This window comes from Rhinoderma darwinii, chromosome 2, assembly GCF_050947455.1.
Source record: "Rhinoderma darwinii isolate aRhiDar2 chromosome 2, aRhiDar2.hap1, whole genome shotgun sequence".
NCBI classification, from domain to species: Eukaryota; Metazoa; Chordata; class Amphibia; order Anura; family Rhinodermatidae; genus Rhinoderma; species Rhinoderma darwinii.
Window position 1 is genome coordinate 301,398,253 of NC_134688.1, and position 25,649 is coordinate 301,423,901.

General features: G+C 42.4%; 1 protein-coding gene across 1 annotated transcript; it reads right to left on the reverse strand.

The window, feature by feature from the left end:
- Window positions 1–2,060: 2,060 nt before the first annotated feature.
- On the reverse strand, window positions 2,061–21,465 carry C2H3orf52 (chromosome 2 C3orf52 homolog). Its single transcript, XM_075850605.1, has 6 exons — window positions 21,361–21,465; window positions 9,314–9,428; window positions 8,858–8,997; window positions 6,100–6,173; window positions 3,783–3,961; window positions 2,061–2,476 (listed from the first exon to the last, which is right to left on the reverse strand). The coding sequence occupies exons 1-6, from the start codon at window positions 21,415–21,417 to the stop codon at window positions 2,445–2,447; spliced, it is 597 nt and encodes a 198-aa protein (XP_075706720.1). The 5' UTR covers window positions 21,418–21,465; the 3' UTR covers window positions 2,061–2,444.
- Window positions 21,466–25,649: the final 4,184 nt, after the last annotated feature.

The following is a 25,649-nucleotide window of genomic DNA, read 5'->3' on the forward strand; positions in this document are numbered from 1 at the left end:
GGCGCCATGTCGCAATTGCAAAGCCCATGTGGGACCAAAACAGTGGTAAACCCCCAAAAGTGACGTAATTTTGGAAACTATACCCCACAAGGCATTCACCTTTGGGTGTAGTGAGCATGCTAACCCCACAAATTTGGCAAAGAAATTAGTGTGCATTGGATGTTGCAGAGTGAAAATTGCAATTTTTCCATAGATATGCCATCTCAGTGTCCAATATGTTGCTCCCAGCTTGTTACACCATGAAAAGACAGCTCTCTAATTATCATTCTCCATTTCCTAGTTTTAGAAACACCCTACATGTGGCCCTAATCTTTTGCCTAGATATAAGACAGGGCTCAGAAGTGAAAGAGTACCATGCAAATTTGAGGCCTAATGTGATGATTTACACAGTATTGGTTCACAATTGCAGGGGCTCTTAGCTCAAATAGTAAAAGAATTCACAAATATGTGACCCCATTTTGGAAACTTCACCCCTAAAAGCATTTATCAAGGGGTGTAGAGAGAATTTTTACCCCACAGGTGTTTTCCAGAAATGAATTCGCAGCGGATGGTGCAATATGAAAATTGCATAGTTTTTGCCACTTTAGATACACACCACATTTTTTTTTAAAAAGGGTTCTCCTTGGTATGACGATGCCATATATGTGGAAGTAAACTGCTGTTTGGGCACACTATAGGGCTCAGAAGGGAGGGAGCACCATTTGGCTTTTGGAGCTCAGATGTTGATTGGTAGTAGTTTTGTTTGGAGTTCTACTGGTATTTTAGTTTATAATGGGGGGGGGGGGTGGGTACATGTAAGCTGTGCAGAGTAAATCAGGTCATAATAAGTTGCTATAATATAAAAAAAATATAATTATCCATGTATGTTTGTTACACTTAGAAGCAATCCTTTCTGCACAGACCGGTGTCACACTGATAAATGGTGTCCTTTCTTATCCCCCTTGTGGTACACACTCTGCACCTTTGCAGTTTGGGGAATTTTGCTGGGAAGTGTTGTCCTGGTATAATACCGACACCCTCACTTTCAGCAGATATGTTGGGGCCCTCCCCTTCCTGGGTCCCAAATATTAGGGTCTTGGTTATCACCCCTTGAAACAGAAGAAATTTTCCCCTTGGGCCTGCACATCTGCATATTTTTTTCATCCCCGACATATGAGAGCCATAACTTTTTTTTTATCTTTTGCATAGACGTACTAGTATTAGGGCTGGTTTTTGCGGGACGAGCTGTCATTTTTATTGGTACCATTTTGATGTACATGCAACTTTTTGAAGACTTTTTATTTTATTTTTTGGGAGTCAAGGTAATAAAACAACAGCAATACTTGCTTTTTTTTTTTCCATTTCACTGTGCTATATAAATTACATATTAACTTTATTCTGCGGTTCAATGCAATTATGGCAATACCAAATTTATATTGTTTTTTTTTATGCTTTACTGCTTTAACATAATAAAAAATTTTTTTTAAAAAAAATCATGTTTCTGGGTCGCCATTTTCTGAGAGACCTTATTTTTTTTATTTTTCTGCTGATGGAGCAATATTAGGGCTTATTTTTTGCGAGATTATCTGTAGTTTTTATTTTTTTGGATACATGTTACTTTTTGATCATTTCTTTTTCTAATCTTTAGAAGGCAAGGTGATCAAAAAAACAGCAATGCTGGCATTATTTTTTCGTTTTTTTTTTATGGCGTTCACTGGCGTTTTTTATGGCGGAATAAATTACAATATTTTTATAGTACATTTTTTTTAAACTTTTTTTTTGCAGTCCCACTAGGGGACTTGAAGGCCTCATCTTCTGATCTCTTATCTAATACATTGCACTACCTATGTAGAACTATGGACCCATGCTCAGGAGTGCATGGGAATTCAGCAGGGTGGGAGCCTGCGGTTGAATTGGGACCGGTCGGTAATCAACCTTACGATTGTGATCGACAAGTTGTTGACCCCTGTTTTCAACTGTGTCCATTTAAAAAAAAATAATGCATATTGCAAATAGAATATTAATTTAAAAAAAATAAAGGAACCCTAGTTTGGCTCAAAGATGAAAAGAGAAGCCTGTGCTGTAAGAAAATATACATTTATTAGATAATATTATGTGCTCCCATTATTCAGTGCTGTAATTTATTGGAGTAGGGTCAATAAATAGTCAACATAGAAATAAATTGAACTTGAATGGTTCTAGGGCTACACAGCAACCATTGCAAAACTCTGACCCAGTCGCATTGCGGTAATGCCTTAAATTACTATGTAGCCTTAGCCTCATGCATTTATTTCATTCAAACTTGGTCTGAATTCAAACAACAATATAACTGAGGTCTAGAGGTTTATAGTCAATCGGGGAAAAATATAGATGGGGTGATTTGTATTAACAGAGATGATTTAAGATTACTATATGGCGTTGACTGATGCAGAGTTCTTCAAAACGAGTCCATGTGGTGCAGAATACTAGTGCTTTTGGCTGTCTTCTGCTTGCATACCTGTAAAACATACAAAGGTGTAACAACTGAAAGAATAGGTCCAAAGTATTTATGAGGGGATTTGCCTCTTCTGGATTTCTTCTATTTTTGCATATTTGTCACACTACCCTATATTACATTTTTTACAGATCTGAAACAATTCAAAGGCATCCTGAGTAAATGCAAAAAATTACGTTTTAAATGATCATTTAAAATGAAAAACAAATGCAACAACTACAGTATATCACCCATGTAAAAATAAATCGTTCTTCTAAACGTAATAACTGGCTGTACAACTTATCAACAAGAGCTGCAACCAAATACTTCGAACAAATGAGACCAAACACTGGAGATGAGTTTTTGACATGGCTGTGTAGGAATTTTTTACTCTTCTTGGCAATATTGCTTTAGCTCAGCCACATTGAGGGGGCTTTCAGTCTCGACTGCCTTTTAAGATCTTGCCACAGCATCTCAATGTGGTTCCAGCCAGGACTAAAACATTAATTTTGTTTATCTTATAGAAGTGAACTTGCTTTTCTGCTTTGGATTGTTGTGTTATGTTTGAGCTTCAGATCATGGACTGATCACCAGCCATTCTCTAGGTTATGAAGCTGCAAAGCATGCTCAAACTAACACAGTACCAACTCTAGGTTTCACTCTTGATATGATGTTATTTTTGTGGAATGCTGTGTTCACTTTATACCAGATGTAATGGGACCATGTTCCACTTTCGACTTTCTTTTCACATGTCATTTTCCCAAAAGTTTTTGGGGTCACTAGGGGCAGGACAAGTTCTGTTGGTGCCCAAGGCGTTGGTTTTTAGTAAAAAAGAAAAAAGCTGATTAAATTGCCACCTCAATGTCGCCTTAGGCAACTGCCTACTCCGCCTACTTCTCATCCAGCCACTCTGGGTTATACAGGTTTTATTTTTGGAAAATGTGAGACTAGTCTATAGCTTTCTCTCGGTTAACAGTAGTTTCACCCTGCAATGCAGTTTATGCATGAAACTTATCCGCTGTAGCTGAATTAAAGTGTGAGTGTAAATTCCACCACAACAATGGGAAAGACTGTTCTCCATTTATTGAAAGTGTTTGGTTCCAGTTGCTGCAGGTGACACAACCAGGTATTAAATTTAGTGGAGAGCAATAACTTTACACATGAGTGATATAGGTATTGGATTAATTTCTTCCTTCAATAAAATAGAATGATCAATCAAAAATGTTATTTTGTTTTGTCATGTTGTTTTATATTACATTTTATTTAAAGATCTAAAACAATTTAGTGTGATAAATAAATGAGCGTCCAACCTTATACAATATATACTTACTCACTACCGTGACTTGCAATAAATCCTTCAAAATGTTTGAGTCTTGACAGGTTGACTTTTCTAGATCATACATATCTTGCCTCAAGATCCCCTCCACAAGCTCTATACTTAATGGATATTTTATGGATTTTGAGGGTCGTGCAAAATCAAGATGAATGACTGCTGATTTATCGTCATCCCTTGAAAAAGAAAAACCCAGGAACTTTAATTAAGAAAGCTTTATTAAACAAAACAATCATACAGGTTTAAAGGGGTCTTTCACTTTAATAAATCAGGGACATATAGACAGCAGTCAAGGTGGGCTGCAGCTTGCTAATATACAGTATGTATCATCCCGAATCCGCCCACCCCACATTCATAGCAGGGCTTGTATGGTGGGACAAGCTTTCCTGCCGTCCAAGGCAAAGGATTGAAAATGCCCCCTTCCTCTTCTGAAATTCAGGGTTATAGTTCTCAGATAAATTCCAGGTGTCCATGCATTGCACAATATTTTGCCATGTGGTTCAAATGGCCAATTTTATTGCACAATGTATGGCTGTTGTCCCTAAGATAAGTACTTGAGGATATGACATAATTTACTGCCTGTATTGTTCAATAAGTCCTGATTCCTATAATGGTCAGGTGATATGGAATTAAAAAACCAAATCGGTAATCACACGCTACAGCCACAACACAAAGCAGTAGAACAGGGTTTAGGGAGCCCCATTTTAGAGATAAGTGCAGGTCCCAGTGGTGATACCTGTATCTATCTGACATTTATGACATATCCTGTGGTTATGTCATAAATGTCTCTGATGGGAAAACCCCTTTAACCTCCATTTACTAAGTTTTCTAAAAGATGCTATTCTCGAGTATCTCAATGGAAATAAACTGATAATGCAGCATCAGCATGGGTTTATGAGGGGTGGGTCCTGTCAAACTAATCTGATTAGCTTCTATGAGGAGGTAAGTTCTAGACTGGGCCTGGTTGAGGCTGTGGATGTGATGTATGTAGACTTTTCAAAGGAGTTTGATATTGTGCAGCATAAAAGGTTGGTATATAAAATTAAAATGCTGGAACTGGTGGAAAATATGTGTAATTGGGTTAACAACTGGCTCAGTGATAGAAAACAGAGGGTGGTTATTAATGGTACATCCTCACAGTGGGGTTCCACAGGGATCAGTATTGTGCCCTCTTTTTTTAAATATGTTTAGAAATGACCTTGTAGAAGGTTTACAGAGTATAATTTCAGTATTTGCTCATGATACTAAGCTCTGTAAAGTAATCAACACAGAGGAGGATAATGTAATACTACAGAGGGATTTGGCGAGACTGGAGGTTTGGGCAGAGAAATGACAAATTAGGTTTAATGTGGATAAATGTGAGGTTATGCACTTGGGCCGAGGAAACAGATTTTACAATTAAGCATAAAATAGTAAAACACTGGGTGAAACTGCTACTGAATAAGATTTGGGGATATTGGTGGACAGTACATTTACCTTTAGTAACCAGTGCCAGGCAGCTGCTGCCAAGGCAAATAATATCATGGGATGCATCGAAAGAAGCATAGATGCTCATGACAAGAACATAGTTTTGCCTCAATACAAATCATTAGTCAGACCGCACAAAAAAAAATAATATATATATATATGTATATATATATATATACTTCAAAAATCAGGCAGCACTCCAGAATTATAGCGAAAGTAGAAAATGTGCTTTATTCCATCCGTCAAAAATTGCAACATTTCAGCTCTTCAATAGAGCCTTTCTCAAGTTTTTTCAAGCCATTTTCTACTTTAGCTATATCTCTGGATTGCTGCCTAATTTTTTCGGAAAATATATTTTGGGTGACCTTGTCTGTGTCCCTGGCGGGCTTGCACCCTCTTCTCTATGATCTTCCGATTGTGCGGTTAACATTTTCTTGTTTTGAATATATATATATATATATATATATATATATATATATATATATACAGTATATATATATATATATATATGTATATATATAAAATTATAGAAGTTTTTATAATTTTCTGTCAGGTTGCTTCAGTAGGGCCTGGAGGATATAGCCACCACTAAAGTCTTGAACAGGCACTAGCTCCCCATTTTCAGTGGGGAGATATGCTTCATATAATAATCATCTCTTTTTTTAAAGTCAATGGGAGTTGTATAACGCTTCTTATATGATTAATCATACATAAGAGTTCAAATGGCAAATTTGTAATGACGATTATGAATTAGCAATGAAAGAAAGGTGAAAACTGCTTAATTCCTTCTTATATATTAATACAATCTTTCATAGTTGTGTAAAAATGTAAGGAAACAAGAACTTACGTTGAATTATAGTCAACTTTGGCAGCAATGAAGAAGTAATTTAGAAATGGAGACATTGCATATACACTGTTAATCTGTAAAGCAAAGTCAAATAATGTTCAGTTATATATGACTACAAGATGAATTTTAGTCATGCCCTGATTTTGTTCCTGTAGGCAATGTATACCTCCATCACTTCTCCTCTATATATAATTTTTATCAAATGCCTAGATATGGTTTATCTTAAAAGTGATTTGTCATCATTTTATGATGTCCTATTTAAGGGCAGCATAGTATGGAGAAAGGTCTGCTGCTCTTTTAGCCCAAAGGACACAAAATAATTATGAGTCCGCTGTATTCACGAATGGAAAGCTCCCCCTGCCCCTTTCCGCATTGGTTGATGCAGGGGCGTAACTAGGAAAGACTGGGTCCCATAGCAGACTTTTGACTGGGGCCCCCCTCCCCTGGGTGTCACACAAACCCCCTCCTTGTAGATAGTGCCTTTTTTACAGCCCCCCCCTGTAGATATCTACAAAGGGGGCTGTATGGCGTTATCTACAGGGGGGCTGTATGGAGTTATCTACAGAGGGGGCTGTATGGCGTTCTCTACAGGGGGGGCTGTATGGCGTTCTCTACAGGGGGGGCTGTATGGCGTTCTCTACAGGGGGGCTGTATGGCGTTCTCTACAGAGGGGGCTGTATGGCGTTCTCTACAGGGGGGGTTGTATGGCATTCTCTACAGGGGGGCTGTATGGCGTTCTCTACAGAGGGGGCTGTATGGTGTTCTCTACAGAGGGGGCTATATGGTGTTCTCTACAGGGGGGGTTGTATGGCGTTCTCTACAGGGGGGGGCTGTATGGTGTTCTCTACAGGGGGGGCTGTATGGTGTTCTCTACAGGGGGCTGTATGGCGTTCTCTACAGGGGGCGCTGTATGGCGTTCTCTACAGGGGGGCTGTATGGCGTTCTCTACGGGGAGCTGTATAGCGTTCTCTACAGGGGGCGCTGTATGGCGTTCTCTACAGAGGGGGCTGTATGGCGTTCTCTACAGAGGGGGCTGTATGGCGTTCTCTACAGGGGGGCTGTATGGTGTTCTCTACAGGGGGGGCTGTATGGCGTTCTCTACAGGGGGGCTGTATGGCGTTCTCTACAGGGGGCTGTATGGCGTTCTCTACAGGGGGGCTGTGTGGCTTTCTCTACAGAGGGGGCTGTATGGCGTTCTCTACAGGGGGGGCTGTATGGCGTTCTCTATGGGGGGCTGTATGGCATTCTCTACAGGGGGGGCTGTATGGCGTTCTCTACAGAGGGGCTGTATAGCGTTCTCTACAGAGGGGGCTGTATGGCGTTCTCTACAGAGGGGGCTGTATGGCGTTCTCTACAGGGGGGGCTGTATGGCGTTCTCTACAGGGGGCTGTATGGCGTTCTCTACAGGGGGGGCTGTATGGCGTTCTCTTCAGGGGGGCTGTATGGCGTTCTCTACAGAGGGGGCTGTATGGCGTTCTCTACAGGGGGGCTGTATGGCGTTCTCTACAGAGGGGGCTGTATGGCGTTCGCTACAGGGGGGGCTGTATGGCGTTCTCTACAGGGGGGCTGTATGGCGTTCTCTACAGGGGGGGCTGTATGGCGTTCTCTACAGGGGGGCTGTATGGCATTCTCTACAGGGGGGGCTGTATGGCGTTCTCTACAGGGGGGGCTGTATGGCGTTCTCTACAGGGGGGGCTGTATGGCGTTCTCTACAGGGGGGCTGTATGGCGTTCTCTACAGAGGGGGCTGTATGGCGTTCTCTACAGGGGGGGCTGTATGTCGTTCTCTACAGGGGGGCTGTATGGCGTTCTCTACAGGGGGGGCTGTATGGTGTTCTCTACAGGAGGGCTGTATGGCGTTCTCTACAGGGGGGCTGTATGGCGTTCTCTACAGGGGGCTGTATGGCGTTCTCTACAGGGGGGCTGTATGGCGTTCTCTACAGGGGGCTGTACGGCGTTCCATACAGGGGGGGGCTGTATGGCGTTCCCTACAGGGGGGGCTGTATGGCGTTCCCTACAGGGAGGTGGCTGTATGGCGTTACCTACAGGGGGGGGCTCTATGGCGTTCTCTACAGGGGGGCTGTATGGCGTTCTCTACAGGGGGGCTGTATGGCGTTCTCTACAGGGGGGCCGTATGGTGTTCTCTACAGGGGGGGCTGTATGGCGTTCTCTACAGAGGGGACTGTATGGCGCTAACGCCATACAGCCCCTCTGTAGAGAACGCCATACAGCCCCCCCTGTCGCCCATGCCGCGGGCCCTGTAGCAGCCGCTGGTTTGATGGTATACATGCAAATACATGGCAGCCCATCAACCACTGCTGAGAGGGACGTAGAAAGGAGTAAGGAAGAGTTATGCTCCAGTCATGAATACAGTGGATTCATAACTCTGAGTCTGCTGTGTTCTTTGCTAGCTGCTATTAACCAAACAGCAATATATTATTTTGACATAAAGCTTTCATGCCTGCCTTCTCGCTACAGGAATCTTAGGCCTACTCATTGTGTTATACATTGGCAGGGGCATAACTTTAGGACTGCAGAGTTTTCGATCGCACGCAAGCCCTAGAGCCTGAGGCAACCCAAAAGGTCTCTTTTTGCCCCACTTGTGGGGATCAGTGCTATAAATGACTTGTCATAGGTGGGGAGCTGTATTTCAAATTTTGCATTGATGTCCAGGAGCTTCAAGATAAGCCTCCGAATATTGAGCTCTGCTGTGTCATAAATACAACGGTTACACACATTTAGTATTGTATCTGACATACCCTTTTTTGAAACAATGTTTCATTCTTAATCCATGAATTCCAAAGACAGGGGTTTGTTATATTGACAAACCCTGTGTAACTGCATGTGCTGTTTGATGAAAGGTTGGTCAAATTTTGTTCATCTTCATCAATATAAACAGCTGTAAAGAAAGGAAAAAAGATCGTAAAAATCTAGCATTTTACTGTAAATCAGCCAGCATAAAGACCCCTTAATTCAGGTACCATTGGTTAGTGAATCTGAAAGAAAGCTTTAATAACAAATCTAAAGACATGCACAAAATAGGAAAATGCTAATAAAGAATTTCCAAGTGCTTGGATATCCTAAAACTAATGACAAGATGATCTGTAATCGAAATAGATTTGTTAACTTTTAAGCGGGTTGAATACTTTTGCAAGACACTGTATGTAGGCGTTAAATCCAAGCTTCGCTTGCTCATTAGTCTTAATTTCACTTACTTGAATAGAGTATGAGGCCGATAATTGTTACAACTATAACAAAAAAAATTGCAAGGCAGATCCAGAACTTGGGGTTCTTAAAAAGTTTGTTTCTGCACTTCTTCTGCACATTGATCTAAAAGTAAGGAAAAAAAATAAAATTAAATGTGTTATCTGGGTTATTAAAATTAATGGCCTTTACACAGTATAGGCCAGGGGTCTCAAACTCGGCCGGGTAAGTGGGCCACATATAGAAAAAATATGAAGTTGACGGGCCACATTACTTTCAAATTTGATACAATACAAAATTATTGTTAATCAATTAGTTATTTGAACTACTATAACACTATATTACTATAATAATAATAATACTACAATACTATAATAATACTGCTGGGTTTAAAATTTGAGAGAATTCTCCACGTGCTTATTTCAACAATCCAGTTTTCCAGTTTAAGTGTCGCTAAATGCAGTCCGGCGGCTCAGTTGGCAGTGTTTGGCAGACACACATGTCCAGATTGGGCAGCCCCTTTTTAGATAGTGCCACAGAGTCCTCTGTAGATAGTGCCACAGAATCCTCTGTAGATAATGCCACAGTGCGCTCTGTAGCTGATGCCACATTGACTTCTGTAGATAATGCCACAGTGCCCTCTGTAGATAATGCTACAGTGCCTTCTGTAGATAATGCCTCAGTGGCATTATCTAGGGGTGTGTTGCATTATCTACAGAGGGCACTGAGGCATTATCTACAGAGGGCACTGTGGCAGCATCTACAGAGGACACTGTGGCATTATCTAGGGGTGTGTTGCATTATCTATAGTGTCCTCTGTAAATACTGCCACACACCCACTTGTAGATAATGCCATAGTGCCCTCTGTAGATGCTGCCACAGTGCCCTCTGTAGATGCTGCCACAGTGCCCTTGGTAGATGCTGCCACAGTGCCCTCGGTAGATCCTGTAACAGAGCCCTCCATAGATCCTGCCACAGTGCCCTCCATAGATGCTGCCACAGTGCCCTCCGTAGATGCTGCCACAGTGCCCTCCGTAGATGCTGCCACAGTGCCCTCCGTAGATGCTGCCACATTGCCCTCTGCAGATGCTGCCACATTGCCCTCCGCAGATGCTGCAACATTGCCCTCTGCAGATGCTGCCACATTGCCCTCTGAGACCCCAGAGCCGGTGTCCCGGAGCAGAGCACTAGTATAGGCTCTGCACCGGAACTCTGGTGAAGCCACTGACATCAGTGTCCATATATGGACAGTGGTGTCAGGAGCTTGCCCAGAGCTGGAGTTCCAGAGCAGAGGCGCTTCTAGAACTCTGCCCGGGATTCCAGCTCTGCTCCTGACATCACTGTCCATATATGGACATGGATGTCAGGGGCAACCCCAGAGCTGGAGTCCCGGGCAGAGTGCTAGTAGGCTCTTCCTGGGACTCCAGCTGTGCTCCTGACATCACTGGGACTCCTGCTCTGGGGAAGCCACTGACATCACTGTCGATGTATGGACAGCGATGTCAGAGGCTTCCCCAGAGTCCCGGAGCAGAGCCTATACTAGCGCTCTGCCCGGGACTCCAACTCTGGGGAAGCTGTCCATATGTGGACTCCGCTCTGGGGAAAACCCTGACAATACTGTCCATAAATGGACAGTGATGTCAGGGAATTCCACAGAGTCCCGGAGCAGAGCCTATACTAGCGCTCTGCCCGGGACTCCGCTCTGGGCAAGACCCTGACAACACGATCCATATATGGGCAGCGATGTCAGGGAATTCCACAGTCTCCTGGAGCAGAGTGTATACTAGCACTCTGCCCGGGACTCTGCTCTGGGGAAGACCCTGACAACACTGTCCATATATGGACAGCGATGTCAGGGGAATCCAGTGTCCCGCGGGCCGCAGATTACAGCCTTAGGGTCGCATGTGGCCTGCGGGCTGCGTGCTTGAGACCTCTGGTATAGGCCGTCAATATTAAATCGGTGGGGGTTCGACTGTCAGAACCCCCTCTGATCAGCTGTTTGAATGGGACAGTGGTTCAAAACTTTGCATGGCCACTACAAATGTAATGGCGCGTGCCAGTACAAAAGAGGGAAGTACCATGTAATCAATGAAGAAGCTGCAGCCTCGATTTTCCTAAGAGCAAGGACCTGCATCTATCAGACATATATTATTTCATATATGAGTTTTTATTTGTGACATTTTTCCAAAATCACATTAGGCTCTAGATGTGCCTTTTTCTGTTGTTTTGTTCCCATAGACCCCAATTTTGCTAGACATTAATAAAAAATAAGACAGTTTTCTGAGCGTTATTTTGCGGCTTTTATAAAATGTTTAATTTTTTTTGTAAAGGAGGCCTTAGGCTGGGTTTTTCGCTGTGTTTTTACCCCGCGCCCATTGAGCGCCGCAGGCATAAAACTCCACGAAATATGCTTTCTCTGCCTCCCATTGATGTCAATGGGAGGTCAGAGTTGTAAACGCTCGAAGATAGGGCATGTCCCTTCTTTCTCCCGCGAGACGGTTTTACCGCTCGCGGGAAAAAGTCGCCACCACCTCCCATTGAAATCAATGGGAGGCATTTTCGGGCCGTTTTTGACGACTTTTGCGGCGCGGTTTCCACTTAAAAAATCTCAGTGTGAACCCAGCCTTAGGCCCCACGGTGATAATACTGACTGCAACTAGCGCACTGTCCAATCGTGGTAGATCCTAGTACAATATTGCAGGTTATTACCACTATTACTCTATGGTAGGTGGTAATCTGAAGTAACTGGTTCATGAAATATCTTGTACACATGGGTCTATAAGAGGCTATACCTCCTGATATAGTATGCCTATCTACTGTGATTGCAATAATTGTGGTTTGTATTATTGCTGTAGAGCTTGAGTCTAATTACGCCACCTTTTTGTTCAGAGCCATAAAAGAGATGCCATAGCTATACTAAGTTTTTCTTTCTAGAAGTGTAAAAATTGTGGCATGCTCCATCAGATGCAGCATGAACAGGGGCGTAGCTAAAGGCTCATGGGCTCCGGTACAAAAGACTTTCTTCTCATGGCCGATGGCCCGCAGCTTTCAGCTGCATTGCTGGGTCTCCTAAGTGACCCAACGATGGAACGCTACCAGCCAGGGACGTCGCTAAGGTCTTATGACATCAGGGGCAATAGATACATACATGTTCCACAAGAAAATGTGTGTGCATGTATATGTATATATATGTATTTATTTATATATATATATATATGTGTGTATTTTTATACAGGAGACAGCATATCTATAGCACTACGACCCTATAGCAGTGGATAGGATTAGATACGGTGGCTCAGCAGACTTTATCATATATGATAGACTTAGATAAAGGGCCCAAACGCACGTCGGGCGTTCTATCTTTTAATTAATAAACACAGCCTAAGCCCTAGAATCTAGTAAAATCTAACTATCAGTCTCCCCCTCAAAACAGCGACCCGGCTCCTATGCGAGCCACTCGGCCGCTTCCATCCTGTGTGTGAGCAGACTCACTGGAAATAGGGGCTACAGCAGTCTGTGCCTCTCAGTGTCCTCACCCAGTCTGCATTCAAGCTGCTGCTACGTTTCCCCACTCAGTGTATGAGATGAGGAATAGCAGCGCTGGATCAGTGTGAGCCCTCAAAGCTCTGGTATCACCAGAACACTTTGAGAGCTCACATTACAGTCCTCCTACAGCTTGCTGTATAGCTGCTTTTTCACTACGAAGCAATATCAGTGCTGATCCACAGTGGACCTTCAATGCTCTGATATTAATAAGAGCGTTCCAGGCATGCTGTTACATTTCCCCCGTTTGGTACACGAGCGGAGGAATAACAGTAAGGGTTAATTGTGGACTTCATGTGCCTGGGTGTACAAGCAGAGCGATATAGGCATTATATATGACAGGGAGATCGGCCTACCTACAATTTATTGGTCAAGAGCATCAGCACGATACACGGATGCCAGACCAATCCATGGCCAATATTAGCAAATGACTACAGTTTAGTAAGGTTAGGCGCACATTATTAATATATAGGGTATAATCTTTCCCTACATTGTAGAACAATAGGGGTCTCTGCGATAATTCAATAATTGCTCTTTGTTTATTTTTAAACTACATATAAATATAAAAAATGAATAAAGTATTTATTTCATTAACTATTGTCATATCTCCACACACTTCTCCATCTTCCCCTTTCCTTATCATTTATTATCTTGTATTTTTTTAAACTTCATTACTACTGCTTTAGTAATGGCCGCTGGTTGATTGACAGCATCCATTACTGAGGCGGGGATTAATGTTAGCTAGTGAAACGGCTAGCACTAACCCCACCGCCACCAGCGGTACCGGGATGAGCTTGGTGTGATCCAATACCCGACCGTCTGTAGTTGTAGTGATGGTCAGGAAATGGGGCAGCCGCAGGCTGCATTTATTAGACTGGGAAAGGCCAGAAGTCCTTCCCACCCTGGTAATGATAGCCTTCTGCTGCTAAGTTGTATCTGGCTGGTTATGAAAAATGGGGGAACCCCACATCATTTTTTTCCAATTACAATTTTTTTTTAAAATTACGTGGGGTCCCCCCCATTTTTCATAACCAGACAGATGCAACATAGCAGCACCAGGCTAGCATTACCAGGGTGGGAAGGCCCATTGTTTTTGGGCTTTCCCAGACTAATAATACCAACCTGCAGCCGGCCCAGTATACCACCATCACTACAGATGGACAGATACTGGATCGCTCCCGTCTCTTCCAGGTAACAGGGGGTAATAATGGGGAGAGTGCTGGCCTTTTTACTGGCTAAAATTAAGCCCCGCCTTAGTAATGGATGCTGTCAATCAGCCAGCGGCCATTACTAAAGCAGTAGTAATAAAGTTTAAAAAAATACAAGGACATAGAAAAAATATTTTATTGAAATAAAAAAAACACACAACTCTTGTTAACCATTTTATTAAGAATAAAAAAAAAAAGGGCGTCATCAAAATAGCCCTCGAATCATAAGTAGTCCAGAAACCAAACCTGTAAATAAACACACACAAAAAATTAGTAACACATAAAAGAGCAAAGCAATTACTATGCTTACCTTTCCTGGGTAATCGAATCTAAAGTAGTCCAAAAAGTGAATCTGTAAAAAAAGAACACAAAAAAACCCCCAATAGTAACACATGTGGTTGGCTTAGATACAGTGCCCATGTGTGAAATTGTCTGTTGGACCCTGTATATAAGCCTACCACATGGTAGGCGTAAATACAGGGCCCCATCAGTCAGTAATATTATACTTACCTCTTCTCTGGCTCCAGCCGCAGCGGCGATCCTGACCCATCCAGCATCACGATGTTGTGTGCGGCACACAGCGTCATTATGTCATGCGCTGCGTACAGCATCGAGACGTCAGGACCTCTGCTGCGCTCTGGAATGAGGAGAGTAAGTATACTGTCAGTTATTATAGTAACAGTGGCCCATGTAGTTTATTACGTAGGCCCCAGTTACCATAGTAACTTTTAATAGACGTGGTGCGGGGGGGCCGCAAGCCCCCTGGCTTTGGGGCCCAGTCGCAATTGCGACCACTGCAACCCCTATAGCTGCGCCACTGCGTATAAACGGAGCTGTTTTTCCTTAGATGCATTGCTTTTTGGGGAGAAAATCTCTGTACACATGGAGTACGACAGAGCCTGTATGTCAGTACATGATGACTGTGGGATTATGTATTATGAAGCCACACAGCCTCTGTGCACAGACATACAGCCAGGCTCCATGCACAATGACGATAATTTCTTATGCAGATGGAACAAGTGCTTTTTTGAGAAGGATTTTTTGGTCATTAATTTTTGTGGCAAAATTGTTTTGATTGTAGCAAAAAAAAATCTCTGAATGAATATATGCAGAGAAACTTTTAGCTGTCTTGAAAAATGTGAGGTTTTGGACTCACTACTATTTGCTAAAAATCAATATTAAGTTGGTAATGTTAACCCCTTGCTGACATGTGACATAACTGTACGTCATGGTCGGCAAGGGCCACAATTTGGCTTTCTTTGCCTATTTAAATCTTGTTAAAAAAACGATGTAATCATAAGGTAGACATATGGGAAATGTTAATTAGTAGCTATTTTTTTGTGGTATTGTGATCTGTCCTACAAGCAGAGAAAACCAAATTTTTCAATTTTTTTTTTTATTAATTGTGTTTTTTTTCACTAATAAACAATGAATGTATCAACCAAAACTTACCGAAATCATAAATTACAATGTGTCATGAGAGAACAATCTCAGAATCGCTTGGATAAGTAAAAACATTCCAAAGTTATTACCACATAAAGTGACACATGTCAGATTTGAAAAATGAGGCTCTGTCAGGAAGGTCAAAAGTGGTTGCGGCAGCAAGGAGTTAAATACACAGTTGTACAGTGGCAGGAATAGCCTGCACTTATAATCTTTTATAGATCATCATGAAACAAGGCTATTAAAACCAGAAACAAATCAATCCTGTTAAAATAAATGATATATATTTGCAGCACAGACAGGGACTTACACAGAAATCATAGGGTCCCATAGCAAAACTTAAGTATGGGCCACACTGAGAGCTCTGACAAATGTATAATTTTATATTAAGTTAACGTTCACTGTAATTTGATCACAGATCTTTACAGTGGTAGCTCTAATTCTAATGCACCGTGCAAGCTGTGTGCCAGTAGAACCTTTCCAACACTTTTCTAAGTCGATAAGTGGAGAGATTGTTTAATAAAGTTGCACTCTGCACGATTTTGAAGCCTCGCCAACTTTACCAAACTTGTTGTTTGGAAAAAGTGGAACAGGAGCTTCATAAATCCAGAGGTCAGTCTGAACACCATATTTTTAAATTTATTTACACCAAATAACTAAAATAAGCACATTGATAATTCTCTCCCATGCAGCTCTAAATTTTCTTCTTCACCTCACACAGTACATGCTAAAACTGGCTGCCCTCAGCCACCAGTAGGGGGAGCGCAGTGTTCTGAACTCAATGGAAGTAGTATGATCTCTATGCACTGAGCTCCCCCTAGTGATGGCTGCAGGAAAATTCTATAGCTCTAGGTCAAAAAGCAAAAGGAGTTCAAAGCCTGGCCCCTTTCTCATCATGGGCCCCATAGCATTGGCATGGTCTGCCCCTATCATGAGTAAACCACTTAGCCAATAGGTTTACGGCACAGGACTACTGAGGTAAGTGATTATCTGCAGCGATCACGGTAGTATACAAGCACGTCATCAACGCAGCCATGTCAACAAACAGCAGCAGGGAGGACCAAAGCGGTAATACGGTAACGCAGGGGGATCTGTTGGGGGAGTACTTCCTTTTTTACTTTGTTATTGCATCCCCCAGATTGGCCACCAGTTTTATTTACACAGGAAAATCCTTTAGCCCCTCCCCGACATCTGCGGCGGTTGGGTGGGGAAGTATGGCTGAGCCTACTCCATATAATGATCGTGTCGCCTGTGTGTTACAGCCCTCACTTCAGTGTAACGAACAGGATCCCTCTTGTTTAACCCTTCAGATGCCATTGTCAGTAGCGACCACGGCATCTAAGCTGTTAGAAAGAGGGGGCAGAGCCCCTCTGACGTTCCTTCGCCACACGTGACACGATCACGGGGTGCTAATGGTTGTCATGGCAGCCTGGGGGCCTGATGACGGCCCCCAGGTCTGCCGTCTTTGTACTCCTATGAAGCAAGGAGAACAGCGTAAAAAAAACAAAAACATTTCAAACGCCAGAATCGCTGTTTGTTGGTCACCTCATTTCCCCAAAAAACTTCATAAAAAGTTATCAAAAAGGTTGCATGTACCCCAAAATTAAACCAATAAAAAATGAAAGCTCGGCCCACAAAAAATAAGCTCTCAAATCGAATAATCGACAGAAAAATAAAAACGTTACAGCTCTCAGAATATGGTGACACAACATTTTTTATTTTTAACAGTGAGTTTTTTCTTGTACAAGTAGAAAAACGATAAAAATATGGTATCACCATAATAGTTATGACCCGCAGAATAAAACTAACGTAATTTTTACTGCACGGTGAATGGCGTAAAAAAAAAAACTCCCAAAAAATTTTAGAAATTGCAGTTTTTTCCCCATTGCACCCCACAAAAAATTGTTTACCAGTAAATTATATAGTTAAATAAAGGGTGCCATGAAAAATTATAACAACAAGCCCTCAAAAAGTTATGGCTTCTAGAAGGTGGGGAGAAAAAAGTGAAAATGAAAATCCGAAAAAATTGCTGTGGAGGGAAAGGGTTAATACTGCATTTGTATAGTGCTCCAGTCCAGCATGCAGTGCAGCATGCGCCACATTAATAGACAAAGCAATAAACACCACAAAGAAGTAGGAAAGTATTAAAAAAACCTTTTCTAAACACATTTATGAAATACGCGGTTGGGCTGAAAGACCATATTTCTCTATGTATTTATGCTAGAAAATTGCTATAAATAAATTGATGACACACACAAATTGTGTCTGGAGAATTTCATATTCTCTTATTGACAGTATTTCTAGCATCCAAAAATTGGCAGAAAAAGCTCCACGAAAATCTCAGTACTCAGTAATGGACTATATGGAGGATTCATGCTGTATGGATCCGTATTAGAGCACCCATAAGAAAAATTATTGGGCCAAACTTCATTACATTACAAAAACATTAGTAGAGGCAACATATAGCATGCCCAGCCCAGTTTAAGGTGGTGGCAAACTCAGCAACTGCCCAGGACCCCCATTCTCTCCTAACTCTCTTCCATTTGTTCCCTACTACTTGCTAACCTATGAAATGAGGCTTTTTTTTTTTTGCAGGACAAGTTGTATTTCTTAATAGCACATTTTAGGATACATATCATTTATTAAATAATTTGTATTCATTTTCTTTTGGGGATGGGGGAGTTAAAAACAAAAAACCTGCAATTCTATCATTGTTTTTAGGGTTCTGTATTTAAGTCATTCACCGTGTACTTTGCGGCTCGTTATGATTATAGCGCTACCAAAGTTATATAGTATTGTTTTATGCTTTACTACTTCCGCAAAAAAACAAAAAAAATCATTCTGAGAGCAATGACATTTTTTTATGTCGACAGAGCTTTCTGAGGGTTTGTATTTTGTGACACAACTTGTAGTTTTATTTTGCACCATTTTGGGGTACATAGGATTAATTGATTAATTCCTTTTTTGGGAGGGGGAGATGAGCAAGATGGCGTACTTGTAGAGGGAGCAACCCAGGAGACAAGCAGCCCCCATGCTGCCAGTCTAAGTCACCTTGGCTCTGGGCCACGTCCACCCACAGATATAGCACCACAGCAACGAAGACCACCACAAAAATGTGAACAGGTGGAAAAAGCTCACCTTTCCTTGTAGTCTCAGGAGCCAAATTGAGAACAAATAGGTAGAAACCCTAAGGGCATGGCCAGACGTAGCGGAATTGCTCTGGAATTCCGCTGCGGACACTCCGCAGCAGAAATCCGCAGCGGACCCGTTTCTCCATTGCCTTCCACAGCTTTGTGGTTGGGTTCGTTTGCACGTTGCGGACAATTCCGCTGCGGAGCATAGGCTGCGGTGCGGAATTTGGTGTCCACAGCATACAATGGTTGTTGCGGACGTGTGGCGGACTGGTTGCGGACTCATTGCGGAATTTCTCCATTGACTTCAATGGAGATTCAAAATTCCGCAATGAAGTCCGCAGATGTAATGTAGATGTTATGTGTGCTGCGGAGCGTATTGTTTTTTTAACATGACATTTCTTCATTCTGGCTGGACCTATGTATTTCTAGGTCTACAGCCAGACTGAGGAAGTCAATGGGGCTCCCGTAATTACGGGTGACTACGTGTGTGCACCCATAATTACGGGTGACTACGTGTGTGCACCCGTAAGTTTACAGGAGCGTTGCTAGGCGACGTCAGTAAATAGTCATTGTCCAGGGTGCTGAAAGAGTTAAGCGATCGGCAGTAACTGTTTCTGCACCCTGGACAGTGACTACCGATCCCAATATACAGCAACCTGTAAAAAAAATAGAAGTTCATACTTACCGAGAACTCCCTGCTTCTTCCTCCAGTCCAGTTTCCCAAGATGACGTTTCAGTCTAAGTGACGGCTGCAGTCAATCCCAGGCTGCAGCGGTCACATGGAATGCCGCGTCATCCAGGGAGGTCGGGCTGGATGCCGAAAGAGGGATGCGTCACCAAGACAACGGCCAGTAAGTATGAAATTATTTTACTTTCACTAGGGAAAGTGCTGTCCCTTCTCTCTATCCTGCACTGATAGAGAGAAGGGAAGTACTTTCACCTCAATACGCTCAGATTCTGTGCGGCATTGATGCTGACAGTTGCGGAAGAAATCCGCCACGTCTGAGCATGCCCTTAGGGTATGTTCCCACACACAGGATACGGTGCAGATTTTCTGCAACAGAAAATCTGCAGCAGAATCCCTAGACTAACACTGGTAAACCTGTCAGAAATCCGCACCAAATTGTGCGTTTTTCCTGCTCATATTGCTGCAGAAATGTATTTTTTCCACAGTGGGTCTACCTGCGTATTTAGTGTTAAACATTGGTTATGGAAAAATATATGTGCACCTGCAGGTTTTCCAGCGGTTTTTACTGCGGTTCCGCTGAGTAAACGCTGTAAAAACTGCAACAATATAAATCTGTTGCAGAATTTCTGCTCCCTATTTAAGTCTATGGGCCAAACACGCAGCATCTCCGCACAGAACATGCAGCATAAATTGACATGCTGCGGAATTGAAAAAGCTTTTTTTCCGCAGCGTGGACATGAGATTTTCTAAATCTCATTCACTTTTATGTTACTGTAAATGCTGCGGAATTTCCACACAGAATTCTGTTGCGGAAATTCCGCAGCGTTTACTCTACGTGGGAACCCGGTCTAATGCAGTCTCCTGTTATTTAAAAACACCTGGGCCAAATGAGTGGAGTGCTGGTACCATAAAAAAAGATAGACTATATATATTCACAAGGGGGAGAGAAGAATACCTGGAACGCACATCCATCTATTTGGATAGTGTGTGGAGGTACAAGGGCATTGTATTTTGGCATTATTTGGGCATTGTATTGAAGTATTATATGAGATATCATATGGCAGAATTAATATGGAAAAAAGTGCATGCGTATCTGTGTTTTACATACATATATAGACTTTGAAATGACAGGACATGGCGAGCAGGCCCTGCGGAATGCCTGCAGGGATTGGTACTGATTTATAAAACACTAAGACACTGCAAAGGGCAGGCAGAGTCGAAAGTTAAAATCAACTTCTCATTTGTATGTGACATTTAACATCTGGACTTGACTCTGGTATGAACAAATGCTCCTCATATACCAGATGTGATCTGAATGTTTCACTCTTGAAATATAACGCTACAAATTGTAGTAAAAACCTGGGAGGGGCACTTTATGCATGTTTACAAACAGAAGCTATCTTTTTAATATTTATGTTAGTAAGGAAGACCGTTCAGGTTCTATTTTCACTTTCTGAATTTTTATTTATATTTGCTTTGACGAGGCAGTGTACGTCTATAGTGCTTCTGTCATTGCCTGCACTAGAACTAGCTCACAAATTCCTTGCTTGAATTACAGTGCTGTGAATATTCTGCATACTGTATTTAGTTTGGGCTATTTCTACTTATTGGGACATGAGGACATTTCAGGTGGTCACAAACAAACAACGTTTGGCTGTACGATTAACAATATACGTTTGTTTTAAAGGTCCAACAAATTGGATCCAAAGGTCTGTAATAAAAGGTATGCCTTAAGGTATATTTTTCTTTTTTTTCTGTTGGTGTAGCGGTGGTCTTTAAAAAATAAAAATAAAAATTGTAAATAACACATATATATAAAACTTTACGCAGTCACACACCTTACATTCTAAGCCCCGCTGGATGTGGAAATGCTCATTCAACATAGGTGTGTCTATAACAAGGAAGGGATGTGTACTTCAAGCAATACCAGTAATCTGTGAAGCACTTCCGAATAAATACAAATCCCAATGATATTATTGTGTGTATATGTATGTATGTATGTATGTATGTATGTATGTATGTATGTATGTGTAACACCTTACCGTAGTTTCTTCCATTAAAGGCAGAAGCACTGTGTTGTTGTTCCGGTTGGGATCCATGTTGTAGCCCAGGAAAGCCTCAGTAACTCATTTGTACATACGGAAGCAAGTTTCTTTTTGCTTTCAAAGCAGTTGAGGTCACCGGGTTATTAAGGAGTGGCCAGACTGAAACAGCAAGTCTGAGCACAGAGTTGAACGAGTTTTTCCAGTTTGGTTTCATATCGAAATAAAGAACAAGTCAATAAAAGAGGTTTTGTGCTATTTTATAAACTTGATATATTTAGTGCATATAGTTTGTTATATAGGTGCTGCAATAAATGACTTAAGGCCTTTTTACACTGGGCGATTATTGGGCAGACAAGTGTTCACAGAACGCTCGTTCCCGATAATTTCGCTGTGTAAACAGGTTAGCGATCAGCAGATGAACGAGCAAACGCTTGATCATCTGCTGATCGTATCATTTTAAAACAGTGAAATATTATCATTGTCGGCTGCCAGCATGATAATATTGTGGCAGGAGCAAACGAGCGCTGTTCAATGATGCCTCTTCGATCGGTGTTCACTGCACCGGCCGAATATCGGCAGGTGTAAAGGGTCCTTTAGAAGCAGAGCCCTACACATAATTGGTCAGATTTAGTAATCAAAATGTGATATACTGTGCACCACATTTATTAAGTGTTTTATACACGTTTTGCGCCTTACTAGCCATTTTTGTATCTTCTGCCTATTTCATCTACTTTTAAGCTGTCTACAATTAAGAAACTACTAATAAATCTGCCCATTTGATACAGATTTAGCAAAAAACAATAAATAAATTAGAGTGCCTTCACAGCATTTAGCAGTGTTTTTCACAGAACTTTGTAAAGTTTATTACTAATATGCAAAGGTCTATGGTATCTTTTCAGGCATTTTTCTCCATATTCTTCTCAAAAATTCTTGTACAAATTATTTAAATTAAAAACTGCCACTAACCTACCAGCCTGGTCCACTCTTAAAGGAATTCTATAGGATTAGATAAAAAAAAAACATGGCTGTTTCTTTCCAGAGCTAGCAGCGTACCTGACCTGGGTTGAGTGTATGGGGCTAAGCTGCAATACCATGCACAACCTGTTGACAGGTGTGGCAATATTTTAGGAAGAAAGCAGCCATGTTTTTCTAATCCTGCACAATTCCTTTATGGCTTCTCACTCAGAGCCCTCCTTGCCTTGTCGTTCATTATGTTAGCATAGATAAACTTTGAGCTGTTTCGGAAATGAATAAAAAAAATTTTTTTTTATCTGGAGCATTCAGTACTTGTGGGTTCGATTATGGTCTCAAAATGGCCAGAAAGCAAGAAGCAGCTTTTTTCCCAAAATTCATCACTATTGCTGTTTTGAGAAATGAAGGCTATTTCAGTCAACAAAATGGAAAGTAAAATTTTTCACTTACTAAGGTCTGTACTACCACTTTTACAGAACAGCATAAACTGGCTTTATCCAGGACAGAAAGAAGTGGGAGGCCTCGGTGCACAACTTTGCAGGGGAATAAAGATGTTAGAGTCTTTAGTTTGGGAAACAGACATGTCCCGGGTCCACAGCTAGCACATTTATTAAATAGTACCTGCAAAACACCAGTAATCTTCAACAGTGAAGAGGCTACTCTTAGATGCTTGCCTCATGGGCAGAGTTTCAAAGAAAAGGCCATTTCTGAGACTGAGAAAAGTGTTATGGACAGACAAATTTAAGATGTTTGGATTACAGAAGAACGTTAATGAGGTACAAAACAAATGAAAAGATACTAGAGGAATGCTTAAAGAGGCTCTGTCACCAGATTTTGCAACCCCTATCTGCTATTGCAGCAGATAGGCGCTGCAATGTAGATTACAGTAACGTTTTTATTTAAAAAAAACGAGCATTTTTGGCCAAGTTATGACCATTTTTGTAGTTATGCAAATGAGGCTTGCAAAAGTCCAAGTGGGTGTGTTTAAAAGTAAAAGTCCAAGTGGGCGTGTATTATGTGCGTACATCGGGGCGTTTTTAATACTTTTACTAGCTGGGCGCTCTGAAGAGAAGTAACATCCTCTTCTCTTCAGAACGCCCAGCTTCTGACAGTGCAGATCTGTGACGTCACTCACAGGTCCTGCATCGTGACGGCCACATCGGCACCAGAGGCTACAGTTGATTCTGCAGCAGCATCAGCGTTTGCAGGTAAGTCGATCTTACCTGCAAACGCTGATGCTGCTGCAGAATCAACTGTAGCCTCTGGTGCCGATGTGGCCGTCACGATGCAGGACCTGTGAGTGACGTCACAGATCTGCACTGTCAGAAGCTGGGCGTTCTGAAGAGAAGTGGATGATACTTCTCTTCAAAGCGCCCAGCTAGTGAAAGTATTAAAAACGCCCCGATGTACGCACCTAATACACACCCACTTGGACTTTTACTTTTAAACACACCCACTTGGACTTTTGCAAGCCTCATTTGCATAACTACAAAAACGGTCATAACTTGGCCAAAAATGCTCGTTTTTTTAAAATAAAAACGTTACTGTAATCTACATTGCAGCGCCTATCTGCTGCAATAGCAGATAGGGGTTGCAAAATCTGGTGACAGAGCCTCTTTAACGCCATCTGCCACAGGTGCCCACATTACTGTACCTTCTGTGTGGTACAGTTCTCCCAAATACTATACTTCAAAAATAATGAGTGTAATAGATTAAGTTAAGGTAATTTTACACGGGCCAATTTTTGGTCAGACGATCATTCATAGAACGCTCGTTGCCGATAATTGCCCTGTGTAAACAGGGCAACGATCAGCAGATAAACGAGCAAACGCTCGTTCATCTGCTGATCGTATCGTTTTAAATAGCTAAAATATTATCGTTGTTGGCACCACATCTTCCTGTGTAAATAGGCAGACGTGCTCCCGACATGATAATAATGTATGGGGCGGGCGATCGGCGTAACGAGCGCTCATCCCTATGCATAACTCCTTGTGAAAGGAGCAAACGAGTGCCGATCAATGAGCTGTCTCGTTGATCGGTGCTCGTTGCATCAACTAAAATTGGCCTGTGCAAGAGGACCTTTACTCCATAAATAATAGTATAAGACAAATAGTGCCCCACTTAGTGCCCCACATTGTGATAGTGCCTCTAATTGCACTGCCATCGTATTCAAATGTTTATGTGTCCTGAGGATGCAGATACAGTTGGAAGTGGAACATACCTGGTCACAAATCTGGTTGCCCAGTGATAGAGAATCCTTGGTCATCATAGGTACACAGAAAAGCTTTTTAAAATGTTGCCTAAACTGCTTTGCAAACTGCAATCTCTACGTATTTATCTCAGGTTTTGAGAAGAATAAATTACAACTAGACTCGATGGCAATTTCCTTTGGAATTGTAAAGGATCTGCCAGGCACAACTTCTGTGTATACGCCCATAGGTAATCAGTCTGCACCTGAGTCTATGTCTCTGAGACTGACTCCATCTTCCACCACTCAGGATGGCAGGCTTAGGAGTGGGAGAGCCTATCGCAGCCTGGCCAGACGGAGCTAGCTCCCGCCCTCTGTCTATTTATACCTGCCTTTCCTGTTCCTCCTTTGCTTGTGATTCTTCTCGTGTGGTTTCCTGGCCCAGCTACAGCTTCTTATATTTGATCCTGCTCCATACTGACCCTGGCTTACTGACTACTCTCCTGCTCTGCATTTGGTACCGCGTTCACTCCTGTTTTGACTTGGCTCGTTCACCACTCTTGTTGCTCACGGTGTTGCCGTGGGCAACTGCCCGATTTCCCTTAGCTTTGTGTACCCTTGTCTGTTTGTCTCGTGCACTTACTGAACGTAGGCACCGCCGCCCAGTTGTACCCCGTCGCCTAGGGCGGGTCGTTGCAAGTAGGCAGGGACAGAGTGGCGGGTAGATTAGGGCTCACTTGTCCGTTTCCCTACCCCCTATCATTACATAATCACAAGCCCATATACCTAGTCTACCCTGGTCCCTGACACTACTATGGACCCCCTTGAGACCCTGGCCCAGCAAATGCAGGGTCTCTCCCTACAGGCCCTGGCTCAGGGGGTCAACCTGACGCTACCATGGTAGTGCCCCTCACCTCACCTCTTGAACCCCACCTCAAGTTGCCTGACCGGTTCTCAGGGGACCGGAGGACTTTTCTCTCCTTTCGGGAGAGTTGTAGGCTTTACTTTCGCTTAAAGCCTCACTCCTCAGTTTCTGAGAGCCAGCGGGTGGGTATAATTATGTCCCGGCTCCAGGAAGGGCCCCAAGAGTGGGCCTTCTCCTTGGCTCCTGACGCCCCTGAACTTT

What these genes read in the sequence shown, in the direction of transcription:
- C2H3orf52 (XM_075850605.1), bottom strand. Translation starts at nt 21,417, where the DNA reads ATGGATCCCAACCGGAACAACAACACAGTGCTTCTGCCTTTAATGGAA. An exon ending in CTTTAATGGAAGAAACTACG is followed by an intron (nt 9,429 to 21,360) that starts GTAAGGTGTTAC and finishes CCTTACTTTTAG; the next exon opens with ATCAATGTGCAGAAGAAGTG. An exon ending in ATTGCAAGTCACGGTAGTGA is followed by an intron (nt 2,477 to 3,782) that starts GTAAGTATATAT and finishes TATGTTTTACAG; the next exon opens with GTATGCAAGCAGAAGACAGC.